Here is a 16,010-nt window from a genome sequence, read left to right on the forward strand (position 1 = left end):
TATCCAACATTTTGTTCATGCCCATTTCTAACAGTTCGTTCATGTTTTATTGCCAGGTAATTTTCACGAAAATTTTAATCATTTTTTCCACAGATTGTATTTTCCAAAACTGTCGACGATGAGATCCAAAAGGACGAAGATTCTCCTAATCATCATTGTAGTATGTACCATGGTAATCTTGTATAAAGACCAACGAACTGGATTCCACAAATTTACTGGTTCGGCAATGAGAGCTTTTTACTTAGTTCACAAGAAGTCTATAATCGGAATGTCGTCAACTGAGGTAAATAACACCATGTCTCACTCACTCTCTGATAGTCAAACATCATCTTAACATCTTTAAGATGAGCATCACGGATGCAGTTTTATCCATGAAAGTAATCTTCTTACTTAACTCCAATGAAGATGTTCTATGCATGTTTTGATATAATTTTACACGTGTCTAGGTAGGACGTAAGTGCATGCAAAGTCTTATGCACAAGCATTCTTTTTTCAGAGGATATCAAATATACCTTATGACCAATATTATTCCAGAATTATATCCACTGTTCACTCACAGCATTTTATGACATAAATACTGTCAAGTCTTGGGGTCAAATCACTTTGCTATGATATACAATTTTATTCCGGTGTCATCGAGAACCTTGGCCCACAATGGACAGAAAATAACACTTTGTAGATTTGTGCGACTTTCACACCTTAATCTTTAAACTTTATCCTATTTTTAGCTTTGTGTTTAAGAAATGCATGCAATACGTGGGGATCAGATATAATGTCAACCTTCTTCAATCTGTACATTGTCTACTTATTCTAGACGAAATTTATTCGCATATTGAATTCAAATGACGTAATGAAAGCACCATGTAATTTATATTTATTAAGCTCAGTTGGTCTGAAGGATGTTTTAGTAAGAGAAATCCATTTTGTACAAACAGGGTAGAGTGGAGCTCAATAGGGAAAATGGATCAAATTATATTCTTTAAAATCCTACTTTTGTAGGGATGATTGGATTTTGTCCAAATTTTGTGTGAAGGATGTTTGAGTGAGGGAAATCAATTTTGTCTAAATGACGGATCTTGCTTCTAGGGAAGGCTAAGAGGGTAAATGGGTTATACTTTTGAAACAGTTGAGATCCCCACCCCAAGACGTGTGGCATTGCTGAGAATAAAGTGGTAAATACAATCGGCCCTAGAATCTGACCCCACCCGAGGGACTTAGTTCTTAGTTTCCCTTCTATATACCCTATAACCATACATAACAATGCTGGAGATCAAAAGATAATTTAAATCATGATGTCACTCCTCTGGACTTAATTTCTGGTGTATATCTTTAAATCAGTTGAAATCCTTGAAACATATTTATATGTAGTATTGCTAAACTCAATTCTAATGTCAAAATTTGTCCTGGATTATGGCCCAACACCACGGGACTTCGTTTCTGGGTGATATTTATTTTAAAGAGTTGAGATCTCCGCATATGGGATTGCTGGGCATTAAGAGATAAACTCAATGATAATGACAAAATTTGTCCTGGTGTGTGTCTGTACCCCATCGGGACGAAGTTCCTGGGCTATATGTTTGAAACAGTTGAAGAAACCATTTAAACTTTTACTGGGCATCAAAAAAGAAACACAGTCATGTTATAACTTATAAGAAATTACCCATTCGTCTTGCTGTACCAAAGAGGTTAAAAAGAGGCATATATGTCATTGCTTTAATATCCAGGTGAGCGATACAGGCCTATGTGCCTGTTGTTTTCATTTTACAATACTATTATATATCAAACAACAGATTGTTATGTCACATGGTAAAATGCAGAAATATATCGTACACTGAAGAGTAGACTTACTTAATTTATGAATTATACTCATTTATCTTCGGCTCATATCCTTTATATTTACATTTTGCTCTGTGGTCACCCATTATGTCTATATTAATCTGGATTGCATTCACAGTATTGTAGAAGCAGTTCAGAGAGTGCGCATTAATATTTTTTCTGTGGTAGGCTAAATACAAATAGTATCGAAAAACCTGAATGATCAAGGATTTCAGGCTAGACACATCATGTTCATGAGCTCCCATAAATCTGAAAGTTCGCTTCGGGCCTATAACCGCACAGTTTCGACAACACAGAAAAAAAAATCATTCAGTGTATCGTTGTTTACCCTGACACTTCCAGTTACCGATCACACAGCGAGAGTTTCGCGATCCCCAGTTACCGATCACGCAGCGACAGTTTCGAGATCCCCACAAGCTGTTTCCTCCCAAACCGTAGCATGTGTTTCATCGGAGTCTCTTTCTGCAAGCGATAATCCTCTTCCTTTAAACTTACTCAGACAAAACATGAATGTAAATGTCCAAACCAATACGGCTACACCCAAGTTTCTTCGCCGGCTCATCATTTTCACGCTGTTCGTTCACTTTTAACTCGAAGTGGCGTGACGCCGCCATTTTTTCTGAATGAATGGACCGGCACGGTAGGCCTACGGTTTACACCTGCGTAGTGAAATTTTAATTCTCTGGATTTCAGTACTGATGTTAAATAGTAATTGTTGAAAGTGTTAAACATATTCACTTCGTCAGCTAATAAAGTTTCAAACTTTATTGTTTTATCAATCTGTTATTGTTTTACTGTTGTTTCACGATTGAGCGGGAAATTTGAATTTCAATTATTTCTAAAAATAAAAAAATGACTAAAATGTAACGGACGTCATTCTATTTATCTGTCACCCACATTGCATTCATATTGACAATAAATGCAATCTTACAGACGTTCAATGGTTCTATTTACATTTTTGTCATTTTTTTTTTTTTTTTTTTATTTTTAGAAATAATTAAAATTCAAATTTCCCGTTCAATCGTTAGTGTTGCGATGTTGATGGAACAGCCATATTGACGACGACAAAAATAGTGCGTGGAAAAACAACAGTAAAACAATAACAGATTGATAAAACAATACAGTCAACCTCTAGATTTCCATATAGGGTTGCCAAACATGATGAGTGTCGACGTAAAATGAAAAAAAGTTATACGACAAGTTTGATAATTTGATATGACCCTTAGGCAAATGTCATATCAGATTTCATAACCACCACGAAGGCCTCGATATCTCGTTACACTAATACAAGAAATTCTGGTGCGTTTCATGAAAGCCTTTTTATACATGATTATCTGACACGTGGTTAACGGTGATAGTCGGCTAAATCAAGCAGATATATATTTCATATTTGGTTTATTTGATAAAGTGAAACGGAAGGGATTTTTTTATGTATTTTTTTTTTCAAATCAAAATATATAATTTGCTTTATTTTTCTTCAATAGAACATCATTCCAGAAGCTGATGTCTTCCAAAAAATGACCTTGGCCGAAACATCAAGTCTTTATTTCAAGTAAGTTTCTTTTGTCGTATACTTTTAACTTAATCATTATACGAAATTGGTAGATTAATAGACATTCATATGTGTTTTTTGGTAAACCCCAGTAACGCCCCTCTTTATGTAATCTGGATATTAGTGATTCTCTTTACTTTGCATATTTTAATGCTCCATTGAAAATGAAAAATTACTGTATATACATAGATCTCCTCTTTGGGAAGGCGAGATAATTGTTAGGTAGAGTTTCCTTCGTTACCGAACAATTTTCAATTATTTTTGTATGCAGGGGAAAATAACCTCTCGAGAAAGGCATGAAATTTAGAGAATGGAGAATACGCAAACATATACTTAATACATTTATGAAATGTTGTAGTTATTTAGGTATTAATGAGAAAATTGTATTGATTCTTCAAAAGAACATCAGAACTTTGACGTATCCTTGTGAGCTTGAAAATACATAAAGATATACCCCGCTTTCAGAATTCTTAAGGAAATATTTCTTGTATTTTATGGAATACTTTGCATTTAAATGTTGTTTAACATCTTATCAGGAAACTGCCTCATTCAGTCTCTATTATGAAAGCAGCTATTGATCTCTTATTACGTAACATGTTTCATACATTTCTCTGTATAACTATTCACACACCTGGTTATCACAAATATACAGAAGGACAGCTGTCCTTGTTTTTATATGAGACCGAATTTATAGAAATGGTGTTGTCATGGCTTTCTATAGCAAGCGATCCATTCATCTTTTCCATCTAAAGTATATGACGTTTTTATATTTTAACTATAAATGTCACTGCAGCAAAACCAACAGAGACAATTTCCCACCAAGTTGTATCATAAGCCACACATGAGTTTTACATAGCTGTTGATTGAATATTAAAAGGCTTGTTGACAATATCGTGACTTTCCCCATAAAAGGTCGACAGAGGAGAGGTTCGAAAAAGAAAGGAGGTTTATACCATGGAACTATGTTTTAGTCGCCACAGTGATGTCAATAAATTTCTTTGTGTGGTATGAACTTTAATGTATCCATGCCCAATAGTGAACCTGGTGTTTTGTTGATCTTAACTTGATTCTTAATTGAGAACATGCATTAACAAGATTAGTATGGTGAATGCCGTCGATTACGATGCTTACCATTCATAATTATACTCTCTAATCCTCTTTGTGCGTGTTGAAGGATTTCCCGTTAATCTCCATTCTGTTAATGATTTTCCATAGTTTTATCGATTTTGTTTTCGGGTTACGGTTCCTAGTTTTTAGACATTAACAAAAATTAAAACGGCACTTAGTTTAATGAAAGAAACAGACAAGGACCTGTATTGAAAATAAAGATAAATAGATAAAACTCTTAATGTAACAACTAATTTAAGTAGTCTTTTCTATGTTGCTTTATTTTATTTATCGTCGGCTGATTGTTGATGATTCAAACTTGGAATTAGAACTGGTAGTTGGCGTTTTGTTGGTGAAGTCAAGTTTTTGTCTTTTTTTTTTTTTAAATTGTCTAACACATGAAATTTATCACAATTTACTGAACTATCAGGCTAATGCACCTCCCAATCTAAATTGTAAGATTTTTTGTGTCATTTTGGATTTTCCTTAGTCGACATTGGGTTTAGGTAGTAAGTATATTTCATCTGAAGTTTTTGTGCAAGTTTTTAAAAATGTTTTGCTGTACGATAGCTCTTAAAAATCTGAGAATTTGGAAATGAAATCTACAATGAACACCAGTAGACAAAAATGTAACAATCCTTTAGAGGAATACATTGTATACTTCCTGAAATCTATAACTATATATACTGTTTCGAATGATATTAATTCTTACTTCTATAAACGACAACCCTTTAGAGGAATACATTGTATGCTTCCTGAAATCTATAACTATATATACTGTTTCGAATGATATTAATTCTTACTTCTATAAACGACACGATGCAAAGATGATTTTAAACCGTTACTGGGTTTTTTTTTTAATTATCAGGTATATGAACACGCTTCAAGTGTTCTGTCCTGTAAAGAAAGTATACGGCGGAGTGCGAGAAGGTTGGTATACATGTGATACAATCAGGGGAAGCAACTCCAAACAATGTGCGGCCTATATGATAACGTAAGTTTAACAAACTCAACTTATTGTAAATTGATGTTATTTAAACCACTGTTTCAAGATGACAAAAGTAATACAAGATTTGACTTTATGTATGTGATCAAATGTTCGTGTATTATGGAAACACACTCATCATATCATATCGTAGCTTACTATTGTACCATTTGTTTTTAATGTATCTCGTCTAGATTTCTTTGAATAAATGTAATTTCCATATTGATTCACAGTATTCGTTAATACTAGATTTCTTTGAATAAATGTAATTTCCATATTGATTCACAGTATTCGTTACTGGTCACATAGAGAACAATATAACAAGAGAAATCTTTGGTAATGCTTTATATCGTTCATGATGTCCTTACAGCGATAAAAACGTCACCAAGAGCTTCTTTGAAGAACTCAAGCAAGACTACAATTGCGGGCGAAATGTGATAACGAAAAGGTGGTATATCTTATGAATGATTCACTGAGTATGCATGCCTGATAACTTGAAACAAAGTTGAATTCACCATTACATATCCTATACACGGAAAGACAAGAAATGTGCGCGTGTGACATATATAGAGGTTCCTAAAGCTGTGACAGTTTATTTTTTTTTAATCGAGTAAGATAATTTTCAAATGTAGGAAAGACACAAGCTTTAGCGAGTGCTTTATCTAAATTTGAAAATTAACTAACGAGAGTTAGATACACTTGGTAAACAACCGTTACGTGTTGAAGAACTTGTTTATCCTATAGCTTTATAAACATAAAAAATGTACAGAGTTCAAATTCTCCAAATGCAGTCACAAAAATCTCTTAACCGTATCACAATTGATGATCATGGTAATACATCTGTGCACAACATAACTGTTAAAAGGATATATTAGGATAAAAAAATAAACCGTATATTTGTTTGTTTGTTTGTTTGTTTTATAAATAGAATACTAATTTCAATCACCCCGTGCAATGAATGACGTGACATCACAAGGTCGAACGTCAAAGCTTTGACATCTGAATATTAAGCTAATAAATGCAATATTCAGTTATCGGTTGTTTCCTTGTTAAAGAAGGTGTGTAATTATTGTGATAGCGATATCAAAAGTTCTCTGAAAGATATTTTCCATTCAAGACACCGCTGGGTAGAATTTTTTCAACAGATTTCTGGTAAACCGAACTTGAGTTAGAGTTATAAGCTAACGTTACTGACATGGCACTGTGTTGTTGACACACGGGTCGCTGACATATGTCGTTGGAACTTTTGTATCATTGACGGGAGATCAACGTCGAGATGCATTGACACTAAGCAAATTTTTGTATCCTGAAATTTGCTCTATACAATAAGATATGAAATAAGCCATCAACGTAATATAAAACGGGTCATGCAGATATTTGTGAGCATAGGGTCATTTTATCAGCTTATTGGCACAAGACAAGTGTTCCAAAATGGAATTTTATAATTTTGTGTTTCGGATATAAATTTGCAATAAAGGACAAATGATTAGATTAGTGGTTATTTCCATTTTATGTTGACACGATATACTAGGCCTAGTCCATGCAAGCTTGAGTATAGGTATCATATTTCAGATTCTGTGTAACTTTTCAAATGAGTACGACTTTTCCTCGCCGAATGGATAGTCAAAGGCTTCACAGTTTCTCATTTGTCTTTGAGATCAATGTAAAAGCATAATCTGAACCATCAGCATGAATTGTAAAAATATCACGGGAAAACAAATCGACAGTGTTACTTTATATAGATCACAGGATGGACGAAGGGAGACAACTTTTCTTTCTATAACGTTAACATTACATTTACATGCTTTCTCTGCCATGGAAGACATAACCAACTACAGTTTGTTAGATTATTTGATATTTGTATTTGTTTTAATGTACTGTGGGACCCTATGTCATTGTTCAGAGGTTAAAATTTAGAAGGTCAGAGACGACCAATCGGATGCTTTGAAAGTGATTACACAATGCTATGTGTCAACAAAAACAATACCAAACTGCTACGAAGTTGATTACATAGCATATCAGTTGTGAAACAGACGTAGTTATGGGATAAATGAGTTATGGAAAACGTTTTTATATGTAATCGTGTCTAAGGTCAAATAATTTCCAATACACTTATGCGTGTCTTTAGTATTCGCATATATATATATATTTATATATAATTGTCATAGATAAATGACATATGTATGTTTAAATGTTGAACACTATAATGGTATAGATATGTTCGAAAACTTGGCAACATAATCATAATCCATTCATTGAATAAAGAATCAACTGTGATGTGTAATTATCAAAGGTTGGAGATGCAGGGTTGCTATCCAGAAATGGAAAATTCACAATCGGGAAATTGAAATCATCACGTTTATCATACAGCTTGGTGTAAAGCTGTCAATGTTGGTTTCATTGTAGGAACAAAATGAGATAAGCAGCTTATATTTATCCTTGATTTCCACTTCTGTTGGGTATATATGATGGACGTAGTCAATTAATTTCTTGTTATTTAAAGACAAGACGTCATCAATATATCTGAAGGTGATAATAAACGACTTTGCACTTTGGTATTAACACTGTGCGTATGTTTGTATACATAACTAGCTGTCATGTTTGAAATGTCTAGTTCTTACCATAATTGAATGTTAATAACCAAATGCCATACCCAATCATTAAAAAATGTATAAAGTTCAGCAACAAATCGCCATGGTTGATTTTGGCGAAGGCCGAAACAGAACAAAAATAAACATTCCTTTCCTAAAAGGTTTCTCTGTTCCTTTTATAGGTAACAGGCGAGTCGTGATTAACATGAAATATTACAAACAGCATTTCAATCTTTAACACATTTTTTTTTACCGAGTAGTAGTTTCTATTTGTGTATAATTCATAACTGAAATGCAATATTTACAGTTCATTGTCAACTGCACAAGCGTCTCCCATACCAGAAAAGAATTCTGATGTTGCAGCGCTGAAAGCAAAGGTAAGTGGCGACAAGCCACACATATACAAAAACATTGAAGATCGGACTGAATAAACACTGAAGTGATACCAAAATTATTTATGAACATGTGGTCCCCGAACCTTAACTTTTATGTGTTTATTTATATCTAATAAGAAAAAACGTTTCAGCTCGATTAGAAGGACTGTATAGATCTTGCATAGAAAAATAAACTACACAGCGTTTACATGAGAATGTATACTTTTACAAGCTCTTCGGCAGCGTAATTTGGACTAGAGATATTGAATCGGAATCTGAAGATATCTTATCGGCAAATCGTATCCTTTCATGATTTCCAGAATTCAAAATATACAATTTTGATAATTTTTAAGTTTAAGCACATGAGTGAATTTCGGGTAATGGAACCTTGTCGTCGATATTTTAAAACAGTAAAGATTCTTCTCATTGCTTGTTTCAAATTTATCATCTCGGACGACTTGTTGAAGGATAGAACAACTGATTAATGCAGATATATTAATCATTTGGCGATACTTTTAATATTAATTTGAGAAGAATTTCAGAATGTGCTTTAAAATTTGTTTGTCTATTATTAAATCTTACAGACTATAATAATAGTGAATTGAATAGGCAAATAGTGTAAAAAAAAAAAAGCTTATTTTTTCTTTTTGTTCATTTCTTGATTATTATCATGAAGGAATAAAAATTTCCTTCTTCAAAACAAAAGAATGCATATTCATTCCCAAAATATCTTTAAATGAAGGCTACATATGTTGTTTTTTTTTCATCCCGCTATGGGTGATACGATAACCATAAACCATTATGACATTGTATGATATAATGACTTACCTGAGAAAACGAATGTTGAAAGACATCTGTTGAAAGCCACATGATACCTTTATTGTGACAATCAAATAACATTATAATAACTACATATCTACTTCTACAGAGCGATGTTGATTTCATGGCGATTGATATAGGTGGAGGCGAGGCTCAGTTACTGGATTGGATGTTAACACAGAATCTGCTGCGAAACGTTCACCAACTCTTAGTAAACTTTCATGGGATCACTGCTAACAGCAGAAAATCCGACTACGTCGAACATCTCAAAGTTCTACGTGCCCTTTTCAAAGAGGGATTCAGAACCTTTCACTTTGCAAGAAATATCAATGGCAACTGTTTATTTAAAAACAGAAGAAAAACTGGATGCTATTCTCTTTACATGGTATCTATATTATTGTTTGCCGACATAAGTTAGTTCTTTTTAAACAAGAACCTCACACGTCATTACGACTGAATGGTATTTTTTGGTTTATAATATCGACTGAGGTTCATCCATTGCCAGGCGTACTTAACTACCTTACATTTTTCACTTAGAGCTTGAATTGCATGTTCTTTTTGAAAATCATGATTCAAGAATCATGTTGCAAAATGGTCGCCGTTTGTTTAACGTCTAAATTCTAACCAGTATGACAATTACAAAATTCCCTTTTCCCTCCCCTTTCCTCCGTTAATATCCCTACCAAGTCGCAATTTTCTCTTTAAAAGTTCTAATCATGTTCCTTTTTCCTTAAACATGTCTCGAATGATCCTAGCAAGCTCCAGACTGAGTAGTATTACTTTTTATGTCGGTCTGGATTCCATGATGATTGCAATAGCCGTCATTGTGAAGAAAATAACACTTCAAATTTGTTGTCCTCTTATCAGAAAAAGAGAAGACTGCTGAACTAGTATCCAGTCTGTTTAGACACCATATACAGAGATTACAGCAACATTTTGACAATATGGATTAAAATTTGCCTAAACCAAGGCTTGGATGGTTCTTTTATATATATATATATGGATGTTTTTGTCGAACTGGACTTTTAGAGTGTTATCTTGACTGTTACTTGGAGGGAAAACACATTTTATGCCCTTTGTTTAGTTTAATGGATGGCATCAAACTTAGGACTGGGCATATATAGAATCACGCATTGTTTTGACACATTTGTCTCCGTTTCGTTGATAATTCAAAGGAATACTGAGAACGATATCAGCAATACACTGTTGAAATAACAATCTAAATATATTTCATATAAGTTTCTACTAGCATCGGTAATACTACAGTATTTTACTGAAGATAATCGGGTGGCCGTTAAGTCCCATAGCCCTGTTTTATTCATTATGTTTGCATACTAGTATCGCATTAAATTCCATATGCATTAACATTCTGGAGCTACTATTGTATTTCATAATCGTTCTAATTCCTATGATCTTTATACGGTGAATTTGTATATTACCAACTATTCAATACCACTTCAATCAAAATAATGTCATGTTTTTGGGTCTCTTATATGGACAATACCATGTACAATCTATGATACTGAACAGGCCGAATGATAAAGTCCTGAGACATGCTTTGCTGTTAAGCTCATGCATTTACAAGTACCTTTCCCTTGATTGCACCACACTCCGCAAAAAACAACTTTCGGTTAAACGCTCATGAATGGCTTCCCCTCGGGACACATTTTTTTCAAACACATTTTGTTTCATGTGAGAGTTTAATAAAGACACAAATGTAAAAGTATAATTCTTATCACGGGAACATCGGTTATTTCATTATTTTCCAGATGCGACAAATGCCGGTAAAAAGTCCTATTGTAGTGGATGACTTAGAAACTATAAAGACCCGATCGCTCAGAGATTTAGCTGTTGTCTATAATAGGTGAGAACTAAAGTGCTTTCTGCTGAACGTTGTTAGACTGATTTAATGCTGATGATTTATTTATTTACTTATTTATCTATTTCTTATGTTAATATTAAACGTGACACATTAAGCTATATTCTTGGTTCATTAATACCGAGGAAATTAAGAAAGTTCTTTATTTTATTATACTGTGACCGAAGTGACAGTAAGGGGAGGCAGTGTATATATCGACTCAACATTTGCAATGCTACATGTATTCAGCACTGGTTAAGTTTTGAATTACAAGGCGAATTCATTTTAATAAATATACATAATTGCTAGCATTTCATATTTTTTTTCTGAAAGGGGATCAACTAATTTTTACATATCGATTTACAGACTAACGAGATCTATGCCATTAGAACACAAATGTACCATGACATGATGCTCTGTTGAGAAAAACATGGTATTTCGTATCAAATAAATATAATACACAACCAGAATGAATGCATATTATATATCACATCAGTCTGTATTGATGAAATTATGTGAATTTCAAACTCAAGTTTTTTTTTAATATTTAAAACGCATAAGTTTTCCGAGTTATGTTGGAGATGTTTGAATATTGTTTTGATTCCTTAGGTATAAACAGTGATATTTTTTCCAAAAATACGCATGCTGTGTATAATGTCACATGTGATTAATATTTAAATTTTCCGTCTTTATCTCTTTTTTTATCTGTTTAAATACTGCAATTTTCTTCCTTTACAAAATGATATAGTTTACACATTTTCATCACAAATAATCAATCACAAAGTTAACCAAATAAGCACGTGCGACACTAATGAATAATTCAAATCAATCAAGATGAATGCAAGGCATTTTCTTTTCACGATTCTTACCAGAATAGTTGTTCCTACCCTCATGAATAAAAGTACTGCAGTGAATTCTGATAAATACAAATACAAATATTGTAATCTGAATCACAGATTCAAACATATTCATTTCAATTATTTCACTGTAGAACCTAAAAATTCGACAAGGAAATTGGAAAGAAACAGAATGTTTGTGACATATTATCAATGTATATGCTTAAACAGTTTGCTGATGTCATCACAAGCACACTGTAAGGAAGTGGTCCGCATTGGTGATGTGGATGACGGAGGATGGGATGTTTGTAATGGCAGTGAGTACAGACCCTTGTCACCTTGCATCGTCTACTCTTTTGGAATTGCCGGAGACTGGTCGTTTGATGACGAAATCTCTAGGATTTATGGATGTGAAGTTCATTCTTTTGATCCAAGGTAACCAATATAGAAAATGCACAAAAAAGCGACAATCCTAATGGTGAATTTGTATTTACCATAATTCAATAAATTTTATAATCTAAAATACTTTATGATATTGTGTGTGATCGTTGAAAATCAACAAGTTTAAGATGCAAATGCGATCAAGTTTAAACGGAAGTGTGACTGGAACTTCATTACCCACAATACACGTACTGCAACACGCAATGTGAACAATCGACCCTTTAAATGGATTAAAAATAATTTTGACCGACAGAATATCTTTTTAAACTTTCATGTGGAAATAAAATCATACGAAAAGTCTTGTATAATTCAAATGAATTTAACAAACATATTCGTTAATGGTTTAACAAATATCTCGTTGACTGTTTATGATTAGAGCACGTTTGTTCTCCGATGTACCTAACTTCCGGTTCAAGCTTCGGGAACTTTCGTCACTTTCTGTGAACAAGAAATGCATCGTCTCTTATACAGAGGAAGACGAAAGGTCCCGATTTGGTGTAAAACTTGTCACGTTTCATTAAAACTGCAGCATGTAGATGTTATTTCGATAACTGTTTGAAATTAATTATGATCAAGTATTCGAATGTTTAGAAATTCTCCAGCAAACACTTATATGGCACAATGATAAGATTACTATTAGTGGTGATTTTTTGTCAGATAAAAGACAGATATATAATACTGATGGACGTTATTAAAAAAATTGTCATGAAAAATTTATTTAAAAATATATCTTTATATTGATTTTCTGAATGTAGAGCGGAATACTATCGGCAGTGTTTAATTCGTTATCCGCTTATTTCTACCTAGATACTGAGACATTGCTTAAGCATTTTATGATTTGTTAAGCACAACGAAAACTCTCAGTAGCAAAGAAAAAAGAACACATTCTGATTCCAATATTGAAAACTGGTTACATGAAAGCACCGCTTTCACAAATCCGACTAAAACTATTTTGACAACAAACTCATTTCTTTTCAAAAACAAAGACAATAGATGGTCCACTCTGCAATCTCTGTAACTCTGAAACGAAAACTGTTATACATTTATTTTGAAGATTATGTTATCATATTGATAGTCAGGATATGTTGTAAAAACTGTAATCATATATTTTTCCATTGAATAAACAAATTCCCTTTTCGTAAAATCAGTAAAAACACTAATTAACATTCCAATACATTGTGAAGATGGTCAATGAGATAAAAAACATTATATAATTTTGAAATCTGTATAAAAAATTCGTACTTTCTGTTAATTATGTGTTTAAAGTTTGCATAACCATTTAAATGACAACGTCAAAAAATTTTAATGAAATAGGAGCGACCTAAAACTGACTCACAACATTATCGTTTGGAGAGTTTAAACAATGTCATTGCGCATGTAAGTTTAGATTCAGATTAATTCTAATTCGCGTATATCTTGAAACAAGAGGTCAGCTTACAAAATAAGAATTGAAACATTGCTTGCAAATCAAATTTTGGCCAGTTACATAATTATACACAGTAAGAAATAATATCAAAACGGCGTGGTAAAAAGGGGCTCCAAAAGGTCACGTGACATATTCGGCTATCTCAAAACAGCGATTGGTGGTAGTCACAGCAGCGAGTGTCGACTCGCTTTAGTTTGAATTTGATAATCTTTATCAATTTTTCTCAGAGAGTGATATGATTATAAGTATTACAATTCTTGTCCGAAATCAAACGCAAGGAAAAACATGATCTAAATCTAACCTAAATTTAAATGTTTATTTTCCATAAAATTTAGACGTGGTCGGTATATGTTTTCAGTTCTGTATTATGATATATCATTATGTTTATTTATTATGTTATCAATATCTACTTATCATTATATAGCGACATATTCTGTTGTAACTCTACATATACCTAATGCCTCGTGCATTTTGCATGAGTTGGAATATTTCTACGTAACGCGTTTTTGTTCGCAAAATGAATAAACACCAATATACGCATGGCGAGATCATAAGAATATCATAAAACATATTAACAAGCAAACTGTTTAACTATGGTATACCTGTTTTTTGCACTGTAATGTATTGCCATGTTTCTTTCTAAAATCATGTAAATACATTTGATTCTTTTTTATCTGTTAAAGTATTGGAAAAGTAGATCATCAGCGATCAAATAAAATCTCCTTTCATAATCTCGGACTTTGGGGCAAGCCAAAAGGAAAGCTAAGGAAATGGAACATGATGAACCTGAAGGAGATTATTGAAATGCTTGGACACACCGAGGTAAGATTCCTTATTTTTTTTTTTTTTTTTTCAAGATGTAACTTGTACATGATGGAGATTATATTGAATGAAATAATTGATGCGGTAATATTGATAGTAATATGACCTGATGAGGAGGCTATTTGCTGTTCTAGACATACAGACAACGCTTAAGCATTGCGATCAAGGTGTTAATATGTTCAATTTTTGAGAGAATCATAGTTGCAGAGTATACTGATTAAGTCGTGTTTGCATCGTTCATTTTTGCATAATTGATGTATATAATTGAAAATCATGTCAAAATACATGTTGTTTGTGTTGTCTTTCAGAAAACCATTGATATCGTTAAAATGGACATAGAAGGATCGGAATGGCAAGCTATTCCAAATATGTTAGCCACTGGAGTGTTGAAAAACGTTCGACAACTGTTTTTTGAATTCCATAGCGACCCCAATCCAAACGAAAAGTTACGATCGAAAGTTACAACGTTACGTGGTATAAACGATCAGGGATTCCAACTGTTCTGGTCTCACCCTAATATAGTTAAGACTAATGTTAAGAAATTCTCTGTTACAGGGAGGCAGGTCTCAACCTGCTACGAAAACTATTACCTTAATACAAATTTTAGACGTAATAACTAAACCTTATCATGGATTTATGAAGGCTGTAAAGTAAAAATACATGTGTAAAACGTCGTATTTGGACATAATTCAGTAGACCGTTACTCTAAAGCAACAACGTATTGCGTTTAATTTGTTTAATTTCATAAACTGATTTTGCACCTTGATAACCTGAGGAAATAACAATATGATGTTAATGCTATGCTGTGCAATTAACTTGAAAAAAAATATGTTACAGATATTTATAGACACAACATGAATAAGATATGAAATATGTTATTCGTGTGTGTGTGTGCGTGCGTGCGTGCGTGCGTGAGTGCGTGCGTGCGTGCGTGCGTGCGTGTGGGGGGGGTGTGTTTTAACAATTTGATATTAAATCAAATTTAAAATATCAATATGTATCAAGATATTACGTCTAATATAGTATTCAATATTCAGAATTCAGCAAAATATTTTTTACGTATAGCTTAAATATAAGAGGATGAATTTCATTATCAACTGAAGAGCTAACTGAACATAGAAAATGATACTTACTGAGTAGATACATTTTACCAAACAAGTCCAAAAAGCATTTCAGATTAAAAAGAACAATGAACTGCTAAAGTATTGAAAAAAGGAAATTTTAATTTATGAGGGCAATTGTCATAAAATGAATATGTATCTGCATGAAATTGTGTATATTATATCATGTTTTCTCTGCATACTTTATAGATGTGATACAAATATCCAAACCACATGCACCCCTCTAAAGTAATTAAAATAAT

At 33.0% G+C, this 16,010-nt stretch overlaps 1 protein-coding gene across 1 annotated transcript; it reads left to right on the forward strand.

The window, feature by feature from the left end:
• The first annotated feature begins 268 nt into the window (after positions 1 to 268).
• Positions 269 to 15,267, forward strand: LOC132558337 (uncharacterized). Its single transcript, XM_060222883.1, has 10 exons — positions 269 to 283; positions 3,321 to 3,388; positions 5,364 to 5,489; positions 5,851 to 5,931; positions 8,379 to 8,448; positions 9,374 to 9,649; positions 11,034 to 11,128; positions 12,190 to 12,393; positions 14,509 to 14,647; positions 14,956 to 15,267. The coding sequence occupies exons 1-10, from the start codon at positions 269 to 271 to the stop codon at positions 15,265 to 15,267; spliced, it is 1,386 nt and encodes a 461-aa protein (XP_060078866.1).
• Positions 15,268 to 16,010: the final 743 nt, after the last annotated feature.

This window comes from Ylistrum balloti, unplaced genomic scaffold (assembly GCF_031769215.1).
Source record: "Ylistrum balloti isolate Yb309-2 unplaced genomic scaffold, AGI_CSIRO_Ybal_v1 Utg370780, whole genome shotgun sequence".
NCBI classification, from domain to species: Eukaryota; Metazoa; Mollusca; class Bivalvia; order Pectinida; family Pectinidae; genus Ylistrum; species Ylistrum balloti.

Bases quoted from the DNA above. Each gene is read 5' to 3' on its own strand.
- LOC132558337 (XM_060222883.1), top strand. The intron at 3,389-5,363 runs GTAAGTTTCTTT...TTTAATTATCAG, and splicing joins ACATCAAGTCTTTATTTCAA to GTATATGAACACGCTTCAAG. The intron at 5,932-8,378 runs GTATATCTTATG...CAATATTTACAG, and splicing joins AATGTGATAACGAAAAGGTG to TTCATTGTCAACTGCACAAG.